Below are 22,074 nucleotides of genomic sequence, written 5' to 3' on the forward strand. Positions count from 1 at the left end.
ACTTCATTTCTGGATGCTTTTAGGGGGCAAGACTCAGCTCCATACTGCTGGGATGCATGCTCTAACCCTGTGGGACTGGGACTGGGTCAGCAGCTTTGTCCTCTGGTCTCTCACTGTTGAGCTTTGGCTGGGATAGAGAGGCTGGGGTGTCCCAGACCATTGACAGGGCATGGGTGTAGGTGCTCCAGCAGGGGCAGCAGGGGCACTGTGGGCAGGATATGCTCCAGTGGGTGGGGCTGTGGGCGAAAGGCACTCTGGCAGGGGCACTGAGGGTGGGAGGTGCTCTGGTAGGGGGCACCGTGGGCTTGGGAGGTGTGCTCCAGCAGAAGTGGTGGAGGCGTTGTGGCTGGGAGGCACTCCAGCTGGGGGTGCTGTGGGTAGGGTCGCTTCTGCAGGGGGAAACCATGGGTGGGTGGGTTGCTCTGGCTGGAAATGCCGCAGGCAGGAGGCCTGGAATTTTCTTTTTTTTAAATCTGAGGTTGATTGAATTCATAGATGTAGAACACATGGATATGGAGGGCCAACTGGACCATATTTTTACTGTTATTTTAGAGTGTATTCTTACTTATAAAAAAAAAGTTAACTGTAAAACAGCCTCAGGCATGTCCTTCAAGAAGTATTCCTGAAGAAGGCATTGTTATCTTAGGAGATGACAGCTCCGTGGATGTTAAAGCCCCTGAAGACTTTTCCCTGGGACTGTTGTGGTCTGTGGTTACAAGTAATAAGGGAAGAATTTTCTACCCTTTCTAGTCTTAGCCCCAAGCTTTGAGATAGGCAATATTTCAGGGGCTGTCAGTAAGAAAGTTTATAACTAATCCAATTTTGAGGGTCTTGCTCTTGGGGTCCCAGATTTATCAACAGGTGTCTACTAGTTAGACTCTCCAACTTGAGTGGCTCCTAGGATTGTCTTCTATCTCTCAGCCTTGAAGATCATGTAAACCAAATCTCAATTTCATTAGGTTTAGCAAAATGCCATCACAGCATAAAGGTCAGTTTCTACATTCTATTTACCTCTCTTGGTTCCTGCGTTTATTTATTGATTTAGTTTTCTATGTAGTCCTCATTTGTTTTTTTTAGCAGATCATAAATGCATTTGAGACCAGTAGTTTTAGTTCATCATTCTCTCAGAATACGAACACCTGTATTATGTGTACTTTTCTTTAACTGTGCATTACTCTTTAATATTTGATCATATATTATACATCTTTCTAGTTATTTTATGTTTGTCAGTTGTGTATATTTCAGTCCTTGTGAGCACACTTGATGATTTATTCTATTGTTCCATTTCACTTCAGCCCTCTAGGCAAATAGTAACTATTCAGAAAAATCCTCACTGATCAATATAAAATAAGTGGCTTTTCATTAAGATTATTTCAGAGATCATGGTACCTTGCTGGTATAAAATAGTAAAAGCCCTTTTTCTAAAGTACTTAGCTTACTTAGGGGAGGAAAATTTCTAATTGGAGAAATTTGACTGATATTTAGGAATTGTTAGTTAAATATCTATGCTGTGTGATACATGCATATATGGGAATTTTATTTCTTTCTCTGTATTTTATTAAGTAAGCATAAAATGGACTAAAATATTTTCTTTTCCTTTCGGGATATGAATTTTGGTCAGTAGGGACAGACTGTTTCTCTATAGGTTCTTTAGCAGATAGGAAGCAGATGTGGCAATGTGAGGAGACTACTAGGGGAGGAACAAATGTATGAGTAATCTGGAAAAAGATTAAAGTCAATTATAAGTTAAATGTCAGCCTTTGGACCAAAGCTTTTTCATTCTTGGTACTCTAAAGAGATGAGAGCAATTGAGTGTTCTTAAACCCTCTGCCAAAAAAAAAAAAAAAAAAAAAAAAAGGTGGGGTGGCGAGAGAGAGAGAGAGAGAGACTGTTTTTAAAAGCCAGTATTTCACTATACTTACTGTTTTATTTCCAGGTTTTTTTTTTTTTTAAACAGTCTGCTTTTGATTTTGTTTGGTTAGGTAAAACATAACCCATCATTAGCCTGTATTTGTACTTAAGAGTATTGTTTTATTTGGTTAGAGAATGTCTTTAAAATCATATGGTCTTTGTCAGTGAGCTTCTAGGAATGTCTGGCATGGTTATTGGTCAAATGCCTGGCAGATGGAAATGAAATTTTGTGAGGAATCTTCTGGATCAAATACAGATTTATTTTTACTTTAATAAAACTATTCAAAGCATAAAGACTTCAGTCTGAGTGTCAACAGTAGTAGCTGATGTGGGAGCAGTTGCCCAGATAGTACTTGCTGAGGACTGCAGTGATGTTCCCATTCCTGATGCCACGTTTTTGTTGTGCTTGAATTACAGACATAGACCATATGGGCATCTACAGGTCTTTTAGATCTCTGAAGTTCTTTATAATGTATACTGGGCATACTGTTTTCTTCTATACATAAAAAAGTGCTTTGTATTTAATTAAATGAAGATACTGTTTAGTTTTGTGTGTGACACCACCCATTCTTAGACCAATTCCATTGGCAATTATTAGATCAATTTAATTCCCCAAAGGAATACTTGAGAGACAGGGCTGAGAACAGTTACAATCATTTTAGTTTAAAATTCTACTTAGCAATGAGAAACAAATGATAGACTCTACAATCTGGCTTGTAAATAAATAGTAAATAGCAATAAAATTGGAATCTATCTATAATAAAATTAAGTTTTCCAGCTTGTCTATGCTTTTGTACATATTATTTTCACTTTTAAGTGCATCTGCCTAATTAGTAATATATATTGGGTCATAATGCTACTTAAATATCATGTTATCCTTTAAATAATAATTCCAATAAAAGTGTAAGAAAATTCACTCATTCACTTTTTTTTTTAATCAAGGATAAGCCCTTTGGAATTATTCCAGTTCATCACATTTTTTTCATTCATTCACCGAAACTTTATTGCACACTTACTAAAGATAGGTCTTAAGTTAGGTGTTGGGGCAGTGGTCACAGTATCTTTCCAGTCTTCAAGAAACTTACAGTTTAATTCTATTGAGTTAGGTTGAGTATTGGAAAAAATGCTCTTCAACATCTACTGGCTCTGTTACCTCTGCTCTTCACATTAGTTAACACCTTAAGGTTGAAATGAGTGAGCCCGTCCTATGGTAGTTGGAGGAAAACTTAGTGAAAACCCTTTTGAAATGTATCTTAATGGCCATTGGCCACCAACATAACAGTGTTCCAGGAAAAGGAGACTTGATAGATGAAAAGATAATCTGTCAAATATATATTTTTTATAATTTAAAATTTCTCTGTAAATTAATTTTTAAAGATATAATTTACATATAATAAAATGCACACATTTTAAGCATAGAGTTCAATGAATTTTGACAGAGTATGTACCCTTGTAACCATAACTCTAGTTGTTCACCTGAGAGAGAAACTTGGAGTTATTCTGGATTCCTTTCTTTATCACATCCAAATGATTACTAATTTCTGTCCATGCTACACTCTAAACTTCCATAGAACCTCTCCCCTCTTCACTCTCCTGACTACTACCTTGGTTTTTGACATGTTAAGCCCTGTTTTTCACCTCTGTTACCGCAATCTACTTTATAACTAGCTTTTGATTCTTATCTCTTTTCTTTTTCGTATACCCTTCATGATGTTATTAATTTGTGATTTTTCTAAAATACTATTCTGATCATATTACCTGCCTTGCTTAAAATCCCTTCATGACTCTTTACAGTTCCCATTCTTAATTATTGTTTTGATGGTGGCATCATTTATCAAGTAGAAAATACACATAGAAAAGCAGATTTGTGGAGGGAAAATGATGAGTTAGTTCACTTTAACAAAGTGAACTAAACATGTCTCAAACACTATGAGTTGCATATAAATTGTGAGGTTTACCTTTTAGATTGGTAAAGACAAGCTCTGAGGTAAAATAATTAATAGCAGGGTATCTTTTTACCTTGAGTGTGAGGAAAACATAGAAGAAATATTTAAATATGACAATAAAAGCAGTGAACTTTATTCTTGCTGTAGAACTTGCCTCAACCTTGTTAGTACCTACATTATTTTCTATACCATGAATATTCTATATCATCTAGCTTTTCTTGACACAGTGAGAAGAGATATTTAATTTAGTGCCTGAATAAATAAAGTCTTTATAAAGTATTTGTGTACTGAATGAGAATGACTCTAATATAAATGAGTTTTACCGAGGTGCCCTGTGGTATTATTTAGAAAAGTGATTATTTCTTTAAAAAATGAAAATCCCAGCTGGACGCGGTGGCTCACGCCTGTAATCCCAGCACTCTGGGAGGCCGAGGCGGGCGGATCACCTGAGGTCAGGAGTTCAAGACCAGCCTGGCCATGGTGAAACCCTGTCTCTGCTAAAAATACAAAGAATTAGCCGGGTGTGGTGGTGCATGCCTGTAATCCCAGCTACTCGGGAGGCTGAGGCAGGAAAATCGCTTGAACCCGGGAGGCGGAGGTTGCAGTGAGCCGAGACTGTGCCATTGTGCTCCGGTCTGGGCAACTAGAGCAAAACTCCATGAAAGAAAGAAAGGAAGGAAGGAGGGAGGGAGGGAGGGAGGAAAGGAGGAAAGGAAGGAAGGAAGGAAGGAAGGAAGGAAGGGAAATTCCAGTCAAAATCCCATAGGTTATTTATAGATATCAACAATTGGATTCTAAAGTTTATATGAAAAGGCCAGAAAGAAAGAAAATCCCAATCAAAATCCCATAGGTTATTTATAGATAGCAACAATTGAATTCTAAAGTTTATATGAAAAGGCCAGACCTGGAATAGTGACACAATACTGAAGAAAAAGTTGGAGGAGTCACGCTAACCTTTTGCAAGACTGTTTTGTATGGTTAAAATAAACAGATGATCAAAGTATGTTTTCACAAATCACACAGTTTATTGCCATACAAAGAGCTTATCATTTTTATTTATAATGCTCAAAGAATGGAAGAATAACAGGAACAAACATCATAGGGAATATACTCAATAGACAAAGTACATTACCCACATATTGGATGAGTTCCAATTTAGTTTAGAGTCCAGTTTTTAAAGTCTAGTTGCTAAATTAGGATGGAAGCTTGCCTCTGTGCATGTAAAGTCTAATCAAAGTTTGGAGAGTACTTTTCTATAAGTGGTTTCAGGAGGGATGGTTTGATCACCACAGTGTACATCCATAACAATGTGCAAGGTCCCTCAACACTAACAAGCAGTGCCAGTGTTACTGGGCTTTGGAGGATAGTTCAAAGGCTGACAGAGAGCAACCCTGCTAGTCTGATATTTTGGTCTTTGGAGAAGTGTCTGACATAGAGTAGCCCTGACAAAGCCTAAGTTATCAATCTCTCAAAATCTTGGGTTTATATGTGTTTTTAAAGTCCAGTCGTTGAGCCCAATAACTCATGTATGTGGTCTGATGAGGAGTGATATAACAATCTTACAGGGAGAGGAATTAAACTTCATGTTCTTATCAGAGCAAAACGTGTATCATTCATGTAGTAAATAAACTAAGTGTTTAAATCATTTCAAAGCTATATAATAAAGATCCCTTATAAAACTACAGTAATCATGACAGTGTGGTATTGGTGAAAGAGTAGACACATGTATCAATGGAACCAAATAAAAGGCCCAGAAATAGACCCATACAAATATATTCAGGTGATCTTTGATAAAGGAGCAAAAGCAGTTCAATAGAGAAAGGATAGTCTTTTCAGCAAATGGTAATGGAACAATTGGATGTCCATATGAAAAAAAGGAATATAGACATGGGCCTTACACCTTTCACTAAATTAACTCAAAATGGATCATAGACTTAAATGTAAAACACAAAACCATTAAACTTCTGAAGAAAACTTAGGAGAAAATCCAGACAACCTTGAATTTGGCAATTAGTTTTTAGATACAAGACCAAATGTAGGATCTATGAAAGAGAAAATTGTTAAGTTGGGCATCATTAAAATTAGAAACATCTGTTCTGTGAAAGACACTGTTAAGAGAATGAAAAGACAAGCCACAGACTGGGATAAATATTTGCAAAATATATATCTAATAAAAGACTTGTATCCAAATTTTAAAAAAATCTTAAAATTCCACAGTAAGAGAAGAAAGAATCCAATTTAAAATAGGCAAAAGAGCTGAAAACACAAAGAAGATACACGGATGGCAAGTATGCATATGAAAAGATGCTCAGCATCTTTTGTCATTAGGGAATTGCATATTAAAACAATGAGATACCACTATGTACCTCTTGGAGTCGCTGAAATTCCAGAACACAGATACCAAATGCTGGTGAGGATGGTGAGCTGTTAAGATTGCAAGATGATACAGCCACTTTGGAAGATAGTTTGGCAGTTTCTTACAAAGCTAAAATAAACATAGTCTTACTGTAATATACAGCAGTTATACTCTTAGGTATTTATCCATTTGAGTTGAAAACTTATGCCCACACAAAAAGTTGCAGGTGAATATTTACAGCAGCTTTATTCATAATCAACAAAAACTGGAAGCAGCCAAGATGTCCTCAGAAGGTGAATGGATAAAGAAGCTATGGTATATCCATACAATGGAATATTGCTCAGTGATAAAAAGAAATGAGCTATGAAGCCACAGAAAGACATGGATGAAACAAATGCATATTGCTAAGTGAAAGAAGTCAGTCTGAAAAGGCTACATATTACATGATTCCAATTATATGACATTCTAGAAATGGCAGAACTATAGTGACAGTAGAAAGATTAGTGGTTGCCAGTGATTTGGGAGGAGGAGAGAAGATCAAATGGCTGAAGTACAGCAGATTTTTCTAGTGTCATGAAACGGTTCTCTAAGATACTTTAATGGTGGATACATGACATTAAGCCTGTAGAAATTTACATAATTAAAAAGTAAGCCTTAATATATGCAAATGTTAAAAAATCACTTAGGAGTTTAGAGGATCTCAGAAAGGAATGCAGACCGACAAGAGAATCTAACTGTATTAAAAATGTATGAAACAACCTCCCTAAAGGGGTGGGGGGAAAAGGCACTGATCTAAGAAACTTCGGAAATGAGCCTGTAAGACTAAATGGAAAAGCAATTATACCTAATCATTGTACTTTAGTTGATAAAGTTGTTTCTCATTGGGGGTACACATTAAACATTCTGATACCTCTATACATACATATTGGAATTGAATAATTAAGTAAATGGAGAGTTGATGGTTTGAAGCCAAACTTCTTGTTGAAGTAGAAATGTTCAGATAAGCAAGGGAAGGAGGCTAGAATGATTCATTTGGTGATGGATTAGAGTTGGAGACATCAGTATAAACTCATCTTTAGCTTAATATAGACACAGATGGCACAGATGGACAGATGGTTACTTAGAGAAATATTTATAGATATATGCATATACACAGGTTTCTGTACACACATATATTTTCTTGCTGTGTCAGCTGAGAGGGACTAAAGGAAATGACCCCACAGTAGCAAGAAGTACACTTAGCCCCCAGATCTTTGTTTCTAATACTAGTCTCCAATAAAAGGAACTATGGCTCCTCAGAAATGGCCGATTCTAGGACCAAGACAGGAATTAGTCTAGAAAATACATGAGTATAGAAAATCTTGTAGTGCCAGAAAGTGAGAAAGTGCTCAGAAAAAGAAAAAAAAAATCCACATCGATGGGAACCAAAGGGACATAGAAGCCAATTGAAAGAGCTTCCAATGGCCAAAGCTGGAACAATTTGAACAACAAAATAGTAAAATTGTATTGGATAATAACCCAAAGCATAGAATAAATATCCATGAGTTCAGACTCTGTGTCCTCAAGGAGGAGGAGCTTAACTTCCCACTCCCTGAGTGTGGGCTGCACATGGTGACTTCCTTACAAATAGTTGAGTATGAAAAGGAGAGGATGCAATGGTAACTTTACATTGGAGAAACCTGAAGAACATAACCTCAGCCTCAGCCTTGAACATGTTGATCAGGGTCAACATCAACAGTAATAAGTCATATTAATAATATATACCACCTGGGCATAGTGGTCATGCCTGTTAATTCCAGCACTTTGGGGGGTCAAGGTGGGAGGATCGCTTAAACAGGAGTTCGAGACCAGCTTGGGCAACATAGTGAGATGCTTTTTATTTTGTAGACAAAATAAAAAGTAAAACATTAGCCAGGCATGATGGTACATACCTGTAGTTCCAACTACTTGGGTTGCTCAGGTGGGAGGATTGCTCGAGCCCAAGAGTTTGAGGTTAGGATGAGCTATGATTGCACCACTGAAACCCAGCCTGGATGACAGAGTGAGACCTGGTCTCAAAAAAAAAAAAAAAAAAAAAAAAAGTAGGTATCTTAACCCCCATCTAATCATGAGAAAAATATCAGACAAATCCTAATAGGGGGTCATCCTACAAAATAACTGATGAGTATTCCTCGAAACTGTCAACTCATCAAAAACAAGGCAAGTCTGAGAAATTGTCACAGCCAAGAGGAGCCTCAGGAGATATGACAACTAAATGTAATATGGTATCCTCCATGGGATCCTGGAACAGAAAAAGGACATTAGGTAAAAACTAAGGGAAACCTGGATAAAATACAGGCTTTAGCTACTAAGAATATGTTTACTTTGGTTGATTAATTGTAACAAATGTACTATACTAACACAAGATGTTAACAATAGGGGAAACTGGGTATGGGGTATATGGGAACTCTGTACTATCTTCTCAATTTTTCTGTAAATCTAAAACTGTGCTAAAAATAAAGTCTATTAAAAATGAAAGTATTATCTTAAGGCCTCAGAATAATCCAGTGGTTTCTGTCTCTCCTGCAGTTTTGACAGTGTTTCCTGCCTTGCTGACTCTTCTTCCCTCTCGGACATCACCTTTGATGGCAATCCCATAGCTCAAGAGTCATGGTACAAACACACTGTCCTTCAGAATATGATGCAGCTGCGCCAGCTAGATATGAAGAGAATCACGGTGAGAACCCTTCCAAAGTGTTCACCATGTTGTTGTCCTTAGTGTGGATTAGGAAATTGGTATGCATATTCTTTGCTTGAAATGCTTCTTAATTTTAGTGAACTATGGGTTATCATGATTGTATACTTCATAATTGCAATTATGTAGTTTTTACTGCCTGATCCCATCCCAAGTTTAATTGAGCAAGACTTTTAAAATTCCTAGCCTTCTGTTTAAATTAATCATCATGTTTATTTTTCATTCTTGCTTAATATCCAACTGATAATTTATTTTGAAATGAATGAGTGAGAATTTCTTTAAGTTATGTATCATAGTGGTTAAGAGCATGGGCACTGGAGCTAGATTGCCTGCGTCTGAATTCTGGCTTGACTGCTTTCTAACGATAGGCCTTTGGCAATGTATTTAATCTTTGTATACCTCATTTTCCTCAAAGTAAAATGGGGATCAGAATTAAGTCATAGGTTTGTCTCGAAGATGAAATAAAGTACTACACCTTAGAAAATAAGGTACTACACCTTAGACTGCGAGGCTCCTAGGAGGCATTTGTATGTAGTTGTTATTGTTGATGTTATATCTCCCAAAGTAGCTACCTCTTTTTATTCATCATATCTCCATGTTAAGATATTTTCTACACTTAGATGTTTTAATATGGTTTCTGATCTAAGTGAAATGCTGTGCATAATATCCCCCTCTTTTTAGGTGTACAATGTGTATTAGCATATTATAGGATCCAAGAAGTTCTGTAATTAAATAAACTTGTTTAACTTTGTTTCTTTGACCAGGTTTATTTGTTATGAGAAAACATATTTTAATAATCTCAGTTTGATAGTCTCTGACCTAGAAAAATATCCTAAGCCTCTACCTATTTTCTCTCTTCTGGACTGCTGATTTTCATGTGAATTCTGTTGATCACCTAGGTTTATGCAGTTGCCAACTGACCTATTTCTTTGTATATTAGCATCACAATGTGTGCAGTTTTCATTTATGCCTTGGCAATACTGTGGACCTCTAAGGTGGCTAGCTAATAGCTAAAAGTGTGGATGAATTGATGGATACCAGAGGTCTTCTAGGGTTCTGCCTCTCTCTCTATTCCATGGTAGAGCTATGGTTCTTTGTCCTCTTAGTTAATTCAGCTCTATAGTGTCAACACTGTTTCATATTTTTGTGGTGACTCTTTACCCTTATCTCCATGTCTTTCTTAGTTAAGCATCTATGCTACTTCTTAAATTGCTCTTTCTAATGAGGTTGAGATGAGTGGGATAAGATTTAGAGCTAACTCATTTATATAAATTAGAACTTAATTATATGGTATGTTCCTCATAGTGAATTTATTTGTCAGTCTTGTCTACCCAAACAATATATAGTCTTTAAAGGCAGAAACCATTCTTCTTTCTTGCGTGGCACCTACAGATTACTAGCATCTAATTCTCACACCACATTGAACTTTTACCAGTTATATCAATATTGTTCTTTACAGCAAAAAGATGCAGTTTAAAATTATACATTGCATTATAGCTGAATTTTGTTGTCATGTCTCTAAAGTCATCATTTTTCTGGAACTATTTCTCAGTCTTTCTTTGATTTTCATGACTGATATTTATGAAGATTACGGGTTAGTTTTTTTGTAGAATGACCCTCAATTCAGATTTTTTGATGTTTCCTCATGATTAATTTTTACTTATAGGTTTTTGGCATTAATATCATAGTAGTGATTTTGTATTCTTCTCATTGCATCTTAGACCAGCATGTCTTACAACATGTTCTTCATATTTATCTCTTTATTGAGGATGCTTACTTTAGGATGATTTCTGCCAAGCTTTTCTTTGTGAAGATTCTCTTTTTCCCTTTGTAATCCCATTCCTCATAAAAATGTAAATTTATTCATTCATTCATATCTATATGGACTTCTGGTATTTAGTCTCATCTTTTATTTATAACTTTTTAGTAACTTTAGTGTGGAAGCTGTACCTTTTTAAAGGACTTTTTATAACAAATGTCAGCAAACAGCCTGTGAGCTGGCTACCTGTTTTTGTAAATAAAGTTGTATTGGAACACAGTGATGCCCATTCATTTATGTATTATCTATGTTTGCTTTGATGCTGCAATGGCAGAGTCAAGTAGTTGCTGTGGATACTATGTGGCCTACAAGCCCAAAATATTTATTATCTGGCTGAAAAAGTTTGCTGATGCCAGTAACTATTTTTTCTCTTTAAGAAACAATATCTTAATTGAATTTTTGTGTAAATTACCATATAAACATTCTCACTGTGGTGGATTACACAAATATTTAATGAACTTCCGTGCACTGGGGCAGTGGTTCCTAAACTGCGTGCAGAGGATACTGCAGTGAACTCACAGGGAGTGATTTTTAACTTCCAGGGGAAACACGGTGAGATTTGACATCTCTGAGACTGTGGGCAAATTAGTAGCTCAAATAGTTTACCATTTCAACATGACCTCACACTGTATTTGTTTCAATCACTTCCCATCTTTGAAAAGCTGAATTTTCAGTAGTTGTTGTAATAAAAATAAATATCTTGCCAAAATCAGTATCGAACAGGAAATGGGGATGGCAGTGTCCAATGTGATTCTCTGTTTGAGAAATTGTATAACGTCCTCCTGGTTCTACACATTCCATTGATAAGTAGTTGTGGTTATTTAAAAATGATATAAAATATTTTTTCTTTCTATTTACATATATTATTTTTTAATTGCTACTAAAGTGCTAGACCATGAATACTTATTAAATTGTTTGGACCAAACTACTTAGTAAACAGAGTTGTCACATATTTCTTTTGGCCTAGAGGCACTGTGAAAAAATCCCTGAGACTATTAGGTATCTTGAACTCACGAGTTTCTGTACTAGGATATATATTAGACAGTAGAGATGAAAAGATCAAAATCACAGTTCATGCCCTAAAGTTACTTGCAGTTGTCTGCAGAGGCAACCATGCAGCTGGATTACAATGCAAAATGACAATCTAGAGAGATAAGATTACTAGATGGATCAATAGAGATATATGTTTGTGTCAACACACTTACACCCAGGGCAAAATGATATCAAAGAGCAAAGCAATCCCAAGTCTACCTGAAAAACAGAAAAGTTCCAAAGGAGAAAATAATTGACTCAAGACTTTAAGAGTGGTAAAGAAGAAGGAGGATGTATTTGTGGAGAATAAAGGCATGCAAAATGCAGAAGGAAGCTGAGAGAATATAGCAGCTGACAGGAGTTCAACATGGCTAAGCATTGAGTGTACATGGCTGAGGGACATAGAGGGAGACAAGTATGTCTGACAGGCAAGGACAGGCAAGGGCTAGGGCATTTTATATCATAATAAGGAGTTTAGATTTTTGTCTTGGACATAATAGGAGAAACCCTTGAAGAGTTTAAGGTAGTTAAATTGGATTTGCCTATTAAGAAGACTGTCTTTCTGGGTTCAGCCTTGAAGATGGATCGGAGAGGATGCGATGGGTGATGAGATGAGAAGCAAGGAGATTAATCAGAGTAAGAGTCTGGGAATCTGATCCAGAGGAATGGCGAGAGATAATATGATGCCATCTATCACTGGCCTCAACTCCTATTTTGCTTTATCTTTCTTAAGAAGAAGGGGTTTTAGTTTGTAAAGATTAGCATAAAGATTAATAAGATAAAAAGTGAAGCTTAGGATAGGTGAATAAATAAGTTGGAACTCAGGCCCACATCTAGAGCAAGGGTTGGCAAATTTTATCTATAAAGGACCTGATAGTAAATATTTTAGGCTTTGGGGCCTGCATATTGTCTGTTGAAACTACTCAGTTTGCCCATTGTAGTATGAAAAAAGGCATGGACAATACATATATGAATAAGCATGATTCTGTTCCAAGAGAATGTTATTTAGAAAAACGGGTGGCTGACTTTGGCCTGTGGCCTAGAGTTTGGCAGTCCTTAATCTAGAGCACTGAATAAATCGCTGAACCACTGAGAGTTGTGTCTAGGTAGGGTTATAGAATAATGGAGCAGCTGAAAGGTAAGATGAAGTAACTTTTTTTTTTTGCAATATTGCTTTATTTATTTATTTGTTTATTTTTGATTATACTTTAAGTTCTGGGATACATGTGCAGAATGTGCAGGTTTGTTACATAGGTATACAGGTGCCATGGTGGTTTGCTGCACCTATCAACCCGTAATCTGCATTAGATATTTCTCCTAATGCTATCCCTCTCCTTGCCTCCACACCCCAACAGGCCCTGGTATGTGATGTTCCCCTCCCTGTGCCCATGTGTTCTCATTGTTAAACTCCCATTTATGAATGAGAACACGCAGTGTTTGGTTTTCTGTTCCTGTGTTAGTTTGCTGAGAATGACAGTTTGCAGCTTCATCCATGTCTGTGCAAAGGACATGAACTCATTCTTTTTTATGGCTGCATAGTATTCCATGATGTATACGTGCCACATTTTCTTTATCCAGCCTAAGATTGATGGGCATTTTGGTTCCAAGTCTTTGCTATTGTGAATAGTGCTGCAATAAACATACGTATGCATGTGTCTTTATGGTAGAATAACTTATAATCCTTTGGGTATATACCCAGTAATGGGATTGCTGGGTCAAATGGTATTTCTAGTTCTAGATCCTTGAGGAATTGCTGCACTGTCTTCCACAATGGTTGAACTAATTTACACTCCCACCAACAGTGTAAAAGCATTCCTATTTGTCCACATTCTCTCCAGCGCCTGTTGTTTCCTGACTTTTGAATGATCACCATTCTAACTGGCATGATTTGCATTTCTCTAATGTGGTTTGCTTTGCATTTCTCTAATGACCAGTGATGACGAGCTTTTTTTCATGTTTGATGGCTGCGTAAATGTCTTCTTTTGAGAAGTGTCTGTTCATATCCTTCCCCCACTTTCTAATGGGGTTGTTTGTTTCTTTCTTGTAAATTTGTTTACGTTCCTTGTAGATTCTGGATATTAGTCCTTTGTCAGATGGATAGATTGCAAAAATTTTCTTCCGTTCTGTAGGTTGCCTGTTGACTCTGATGATAGTTTCTTTTGCTGTGCAGAAGCTCTTTAGTTTGATTAGGTCCCATTTGTCAATTTTGGCTGTTGTTACCATTGCTTTTGGTGTTTTAGTCATGAAGTCTTTGCCCATGCCTACGTCCTGAATGGTATTGCCTAGGTTTTCTTCTAGGGTTTTCATGGTTTTAGGTCTTAAGTTTAAGTCTTTAATCTATTTTGAGTTAATTTTTGTGTAAGGTGTAAGGAAGGGGTCCAGTTTCAGCTTTCTGCATATGGCTAGCCAGTTTTCCCAACACCATTCATTGAATAGGGAATCCTTTACCCATTGCTTGTTTTTGTCAGGTTTGTCAAAGATCAGATGGTTGTAGATGTGTGGCATTATTTCTGAGGGCTCTGTTCTGTTCCATTGGTCTATATATCTGTTTTGGTACCAGTACCTTGTTGTTTTGGTTACTGTAGCCTTGTAGTATAGTTTGAAGTCAGGTAGCATGATGCCTCCAGCTTTGTTCATTTTCTTAGGATTGTCTTGGCTATATGGGCTCTTTTTTGGTTCTAAATGAATTTAAAGTAGTTTTTTCTAATTCTATGAAGAAAGTCAATGGTAGCTTGATGGGAATAACATTAAATATGTAAATTACTTTGGGCAGTATGGCCATTTTCACGATATTGATTCTTCCTATCCACGAGCATAGAATGTTTTTCCATTTGTTTATGTCCTTTCTTATTTCCTTGAGCAGTGGTTTTTAGTTCTCCTTGAAGAGATCCTTCACATCCCTTGTAAGTTGTATGCCTAGACGTTTTCTTCTGTCTGTAGCAATTGTGAATGGGAGTTTGCTCAGGATTTGGCTCTCTGTCTATTATTGGTGTATAGGAATGCTTGTGATTTTTGGATATTGATTTTGTATCCTGAGACTTTGCTGAAGTTGCTTATCAGCTTAAGGAGTTTTGGGGCTGAGATGATGGGGTTTTCTAAATATACAATCATATCATCTGCAAACAGAGATAATTTGACTCCTGTCTTCCTATCTGAATACCCTTTATTTCTTTCTCTTGCCTGATTGCCCTGGCCGGAACTTCCAATACTATGTTGAATAGGAGTGGTGAGAGAGGGCATCCTTGTCTTGTGCCAGTTTTCAAAGGGAATGCGTCCAGCTTTTGCACATTCAGTATGATATTGGCTATGGGTTTGTCATAAATAGCTCTTATTATTTTGAGATATGTTCCATCAATACCTAGTTTGTTGAGTGTTTTTAGCATGAAGTGGTATTGAATTTTTATCGAAGGCCTTTTCTGCATCTATTGAGATAATCATATGGTTTTTGTCATTGGTTCTGTTTATGTGATGGATTACATTTATTGATTTGAGTATGTTGAACCAGCCTTGCATCCCAGGGATGAAGCTGGGTTGATCGTGGTGGATAAGCTTTTTTAATGTGCTGCTGGATTCGGTTTGCCCGTATTTTACTGAGGATTTTCGCATCGATGTTCATCAGGGATACTGGCCTGAAATTTTCTTTTTTTGTTGTTGTTGTGTCTCTGCCAGGATTTAGTATCAGGATGATGCTGGCCTCATAAAATGAGTTAGGGAGGAGTCCCTCTTTTTCTATTGTTTGGAGTAGTTTCAGAAGGGATGCTACCTGCTCCTCTTTGTACCTCTGGTAGAATTCAGCTGTGAATCCATCTGGTCCTGGGCTTTTTTTGGTTGGTAGGCTATTAATTACTGCCTCAATTACAGAACTTGTTATTGGTCTATTCAGGGATTCAACTTCTTCATGGTTTAGTCTTGGGAGGGTATATGTGTCCAGGAATTTATCTGTTTCTTCTAGATTTTCTAGTTTATTTGCATAGAGGTGTTTATAGTATTCTCTGATGGTAGTTTGTATTTCTGTGGCATCAGTGGTGATCTGCCCTTTATCATTTTTTGTTGTGTATATTTGATTCTTCTCTCTCTTCTTCTTTATTAATCTGGCTAGCAGTCTACCTATTTTGTTGATCTTTTCAAAAAATCAGCTCTTGGATTCATTGATTTTTTGAAGGGTCATTCGTTCTCTATCCCCTTCAGTTCTGCTCTGATCTTAGTTATTTCTTGTCTTCTACTACCTTTTGAATTTGTTTGCTCTTGCTTCTCTAATTCTTTCAATTATGATGTTAGGGTGTCAATTTTAGATCTTTCCCACTTTCTTCTGTGGCCATTTAGTGCTATAAATTTCCCTCTAAACACTGCTTTAGCACCCAGAGATTCTGGTACGTTGTGTCTTTGTTCTCATTGATTTCAAAGAACTTCTTTATTTCTCCCTTAAATTCATTATTTACCCAGTAGTCATTCAGGAGCAGGTTGTTCAGTTTTCATGTAGTTTTGTGGTTTTGAGTGCGTTTCTTAATCCTGAGTTCTAGTGTGATTGCACTGTGGTCCGAGAGACTGTTTGTTATGATTTCCATTCTTTTGCATTTGCTGAGGAATGTTTTACTTCCAATTATGCGGTCGATTTTAGAATAAGTACGATGTGGTGCTGAGAAGACTGTATATTCTGTTGATTTGGGGTGGAGAGTTCTGTAGATGTCTATTAGGTCCGCATGCTCCAGAGCTGAGTTCAAGTCCTGAATATCCTTGTTAATTTTCTGTCTTGTTAATCTGTCTAATATTGACAGTGGGGTGTTAAAATCTCCCATTATTATTGTGTGGGAGTCTAAGTCTCCTTGTGGGTCTCTAAGAAGTTGTTTTATGAATCTGAGTGCTCCTATATTGGGTGCATATGTATTTAGGATGGTTAGTTCTTCTTATTGCATTAGATCCCTTTATTATTATGCAATACCCTTCTTTGTCTTTTTTGATCTTTGTTGGTTTAAAGTCTGTTTTGTCAGAGACTAGGATTGTAACCACTCCTTTTTTTTTTTTTTTTTTGCTTTCCATTTCCTTGGTAAATCTTCCTCTATCACTTTATTTTGAGTCTATGTGTGTCTTTGCATGTGAGATGGGTCTGCTGAATACAGCACACCAATGGGTCTTGACTCTTTATCCAATTTGCCAGTCTGTTTCTTTTAACTGGGGTGTTTAGCCCATTTACATTTAAGGTTAATATTGTTATGTGTGAAATTGATCCTGTAATTATGATGCTAGCTGGTGTTTTTTGCCCATTAGTTGATGCAGTTTCTTCATAGTGTCGATGGTCTTTACATTTTGGTTTGTTTTTGTAGTGGCTGGTACTGTTTTTTCCTTTCCATATTTAGTGCTTCCTTCAGGAGCTCTTGTAAGGCAGGCCTGGTGGTGACAAAATACCTCAGCATTTGCTTGTCTGTAAAGTATTTTATTTCTCCTTCACTTATGAAGCTTAGTTTGGCTGGATATGAAATTCTGGGTTGAAAATTCTTTTCTTTAAGAATGTTGAATATTGGCCCCCACTCTCTTCTGGCTTGTGGGGTTTCTGCAGAGAGATCCAATGTTAGTCTGATGGGCTCCCCTTTGTAAATAACGCAACCTTTCTCTCTGGCTGTGCTTAACATTTTTTCCTTCATTTCAACCTTGGTGTATCTGATGATTATGTGTCTCGAGGTTGATTTTCTTGAGGAGTATCTTTGTGGTGTTCTCCGTATTTCCTGAATTTGAATGTTGGCCTGTCTTGCTAGGTTGGGGAAGTTCTCCTGGATAATATCCTGAAGTGTGTTTTCCAACTTGCTTCCATTCTCCCCGTCACTTTCAGGTACAGCAATCAAATGTAGGTTTGGTCTTTTCACATAGTCCCATATTTCTTGGCTGCTTTGTTCGTTCCTTTTCATTCTTTTTTCTCTAATCTTGTCTTCGTGCTTCATTTCATTAAGTTGATCTTCAGTCTCTGATATCCTTTCTTCTGCTTGATCGATTTAGCTATTGATACTTGTGTACGCTTCACGAAATTCTTGTGCTGTGTTTTTCAGCTCCATCAAGTCATTTATGTTCTTCTCTAAACTGGTTATTCTTGTTAGCAGTTCCTGTAACCTTTTTTCAGGGTTCTTAGCTTCATTCCATTGGGTTAGAACATGCTCCTTTAGCCTGGAGGAATTTGTTACTACCCACCTTCTGAAGCCTACTTCTGTCAGTTCGTCAAACTCGTTCTCCATCCAGTTTTGTTCCCTTGCTGGTGAGGAGTTATGATCCTTTGGAGAAGTGGCATTCTGGTTTTTGGAATTTTCAAACTTTTTGTGCTGGTTTTCCTCATCTTCGTGGATTTATCCACCTTTGGTCTTTGCTGTTGGTGACCTTTGGATGGAGTTTTTGCGTGGTTATCCTTTTTGTTGATGTTGATGCTATTGCTTTCTGTTTTTTCCCTTCTAACAGTCAGGCCCCTCTTCTGCAGGTCTGCTGGAGTTTGCTGGGGGTCCACTCCAGACCCTGTTTGCCTGGGTGTCACCAGCAGATGCTGCAGAACAGCAAAACATTGCTGCCTGCTCTTTCCTCTGGAAGCTCCATCCCAGAGGGGCACCCGCCAGATGCCAGTCGGAGCTCTCCTGTATGAAGTGTCTGTCAACACCTGCTGGGAGGTATCTCCCCATCAGAAGGCATGGGGGTCAGGGACCCACTTGAGGAGGCAGTCTGTCCCTTAGCAGAGCTCGAGCACTCTGCTGGGAGATCCGATGCTCTCTTCAGAGCTGGCAGGCAGGAACATTTATGTCTGCTGAAGCTGTGCCCACAGCCGCCACTTCCCCCAGGTGCTCTGTCCCAGGGAGATAGGAGTTTTATCTATAAGCTCTGAGTGGGGCTGCTGCCTTTCTTTCAGAGATGCTGAGCTTAGAGAAGAGGAATCTAGAGAGGCAGTCAGTCTGGCTACAGTGACTTTGTGGCACTGTGGTTTTTTTTATGTCAAAAGTACAGAATATAAATTCCACAAATTGTGACAGTCAACTTGATGTTGATTCTGAAATAAATTTAAATTGCATTATTAAAAGATGGTTTGTGGCCCAGTGCGGTGGCTTACTCCTGTAATCCCAGTACTTTGGGAGGTTGAGGTGGGCGGATCACAAGGTCAGGAGATTGAGACCATCCTAGCCAACATGGTGAAACCCCGTCTGTACTAAAAATACAAAAATTAGCTGGGCATGGTGGTGCGTGCCTGTAATCCTAGCTACTCGGGAGGCTGAGGCTGGAGAATCACTTGAACCAGGGAGTTGGAGGTTGCGGTGAGCCGAGATCGCGCCACTGCACTCCAGCCTGGCAACAGAAGGGGACTCTGTCTCAAAAAAATAAAATAATAAAATAAAATAAAAAGATGGTTTGTGAGTACTTAGGAATTGGTCACTAGGAGGCAGCATTAGCTCACTAAAAAACAATTCATGCCAGAAAAAAATTAGTTTCCTGACCTAGAAATTACAAATAGACCTTGTTAGAGGAGTGCTATAGACAGTGTTTTGGTATTTAAGCAAAGCATTTGGCAAAGTCTTTTATGGCATCATTTTGAGTAAATTGTATGACATGGTTATATAGATTTTTGATTCAAGTATACTTACAGAACATGAAGTAATGGATTAATGCCAGCCTTTAGAGAAATCTGTACTGGCATGCCATGAGGCTTTTTTCCTCCAGCCCATTCTATTCACATTTTTATTAATGTCTAGGAGAAAATATTTGTTATTCTGGTAAAGTATGTGAATGACAGAAACTAGAGAAATTAGAGTTCTTGGTGTATTGGTTGATCAAATGAGAATCCAAAAGTATCTCCATAGTCTAGAACAGGGTTTGGCAAACTACAGCCTATGGGCTAGATCCATCTGGCAGCCTGCTTTTTGTACAGCTCTCAAGCTAATAATGGTTTTTATATTTTCAAAGCATCGTAAAAAAAAAAACAAAAGAACAACAAAGAAGGATATGAGATAGAGATCACATACAGCTCACAAAGCCTAAAATATTTACCATACTATCTGACCCTCTACAGAAAAAGTTTGTTTATGCCTAGTCTAGAAAAGTAAGCAGAATTTAACAACATAAAAAATAGATGAATTGAACATCCTGGACTTTATTCCATAACAACAATCAAGCAAAACAATTCTTAGCACAAATTCAGTATTATACAAGATTAGACTTAGCAGCATGTGTTAAAGTGACTTGGAATTGCTAAATTCAAGTTCAATTAATTATGAGATGTGATTATTAAAAGTTAATATGGCTTAAAACAATATTCATTTATAGAAAAAGAGAATTCAGAAAATGGAGACAGTCCCATCCCATTTTTTTCTACAATGGTCAGATTACACCTGAACTATTACTAGTTTTAGAGGGCAGACAATAAACTAGAGCATTTCCAAAGAATCTGACATGATTAGTTGACAAAGGAGAAGACATAAGGAAGATATCCCAGTGATCTTCAACTGTTTTCACAACTATTCAAAAAAAGAGAGAACAGACACATGTTGAGGGGCTAGAACAAGGACCCTTATATAGAAAATTCTGGGAGGCAGAATTTTCCTTTTTATTTCTAAGGCAGCATTTTGTGAATGCAGGCAGTATTCTCACAATTCTGAAACAGGGTTGGGCATGGTGGCTCATGCCTGTAATCCTAGCACTTTGGGAGGCCAAGGTGGGCAGATCACTTGAGTCAGGAGTTTGAGACCAGCCTGGCCAACATGGCAAAACCCTGTCTCTACAAAAAATACAAAAAATTTAGCCGAGTGTGGAGGCATGCGCCTGTAGTACCAGAGACTTGGGGGACTGAGGCGGGAGGATCGCTTGAACCCAGGAGGTCAAAGCTGCAGTGAGCCAAGATCTCGCCACTGCACTCAAGCCTGGGGGACAGAATGAGATCCTGTCTCAAAACAAAATAACAACACAATTCAGAAACAAACAATGTCTAAAGTTTTCACCTCAAGCTCACATTTAATTGGCTTAGTGTGAACTTGTTTACAATTTGCTCTCCAAAAAAAAAAAGGAGCTCATCTCATGTGTACGTTTTCTGTTTTGGTAGACATTACTAATGTTCACCAATATGCTCTGGTTCTCCTCCTTTTTGACATGTGGGAAGATGTTTGGCCAATGAAATGTGAGCAGATATAATGTATATCATTTCCAGTCAGAAACATTTAAAAACATGATTCTCATGCTTCCTTGCCATGTGGTAGTCACTGCGGAAGTCTATATAAAGTTGAGGATGCCATCAGATCATAGCACTCAGGAATACTTAGCCACTACATTGAAGACAGTTGCAGTGTTCTTTGCGTGATCAAGAAATAAACTTTTTTAAAGTCATAAGCCAGTGAAAGTTTTGAAGTTGTTACAGCAGCATAACCTGTCCTGTTCTGACTATTTCCCTCCCCAGTATTTAACAGCTAATATCCCTGGACCAGAAGTCAGGTGACATGGCTTCTAATCTTCACTCTAACACTAGGTGTGACCCTGCAAAAAAATCAGTTTTGTTTGCTAAAAGTGATTGTTTGAGTAAAAATTATTGACCACCTCTTTGAGGGAAAAAACCCTGTGATTTTAAAGTCTGTTTTAATATTTTATATGTTCAAAGAAAATAATGTTTATAACTAAAGTATATGGTTAAAACACACCTTGCCATTTGATTTTTAAAATTTCATAAAATGCTGCCTATATTAGGACTACTATTATTTATTTTGGATCAGTCTTTTTCTTGTGTAATATGTGCATTGTTTTAGGCCTTAATATCTGCTAACAAAGTATAATCTAGGTTATCAAACACCTATTAAATCACTGCATGGCTTAGTTGACTTGAAATCATTTCTATATTGGGTCTTCATGGCCAAAATGAAGTGAGGAAAAAGTAGTTTTTTGTCCCAGATCCCAGATCCCCCCCCAACTTATTTATTTATTTATTTTTATTTTTTGCTATGTAAAGGATATGGCTTTTGTCCCAGAAATTGGACTATTATCAAGAAGATGCCAGAATTTTAGTTTTTCTTTCTTACCAACAGATTTATAACTTATCTTCACAATTAGAGGTTTATTTTTTTTTCTAAGTTTAGTTACTCTGTAATTATTTGGGCTGAAATATAGCTCTCAGATACATAAATTCCTTAAAATATTCAATATTTGAATTGATTTGGTGTAAATCCAGTTTTCCAAGGTTTAGCTTTCCTTTTAAGCCCTACTGCCTTTAATAGAAGCTCAAATTCTTTTCAAAAATCTGATGAAATCATCTCGTAAGTATGTGTAGTACGTGATC

General features: G+C 37.3%; 1 protein-coding gene across 4 annotated transcripts in view; it reads left to right on the plus strand.

The window, feature by feature from the left end:
• LRRC49 (leucine rich repeat containing 49) overlaps positions 1–22,074 on the plus strand; it is a 198,132-nt gene that overhangs the window by 102,704 nt on the left and 73,354 nt on the right. For all 4 annotated transcript variants that reach the window (XM_063698671.1, XM_031002242.3, XM_055363653.2 and 1 more), the window contains one exon: positions 8,782–8,929. In XM_063698671.1, coding sequence (XP_063554741.1) covers positions 8,782–8,929 — 148 coding nt within the window. The remainder of the gene's footprint in view (positions 1–8,781; positions 8,930–22,074) is intronic.

The sequence above is a fragment of the Gorilla gorilla genome, chromosome 16 (assembly GCF_029281585.2).
Source record: "Gorilla gorilla gorilla isolate KB3781 chromosome 16, NHGRI_mGorGor1-v2.1_pri, whole genome shotgun sequence".
In the NCBI taxonomy this organism is placed as follows: Eukaryota; Metazoa; Chordata; class Mammalia; order Primates; family Hominidae; genus Gorilla; species Gorilla gorilla.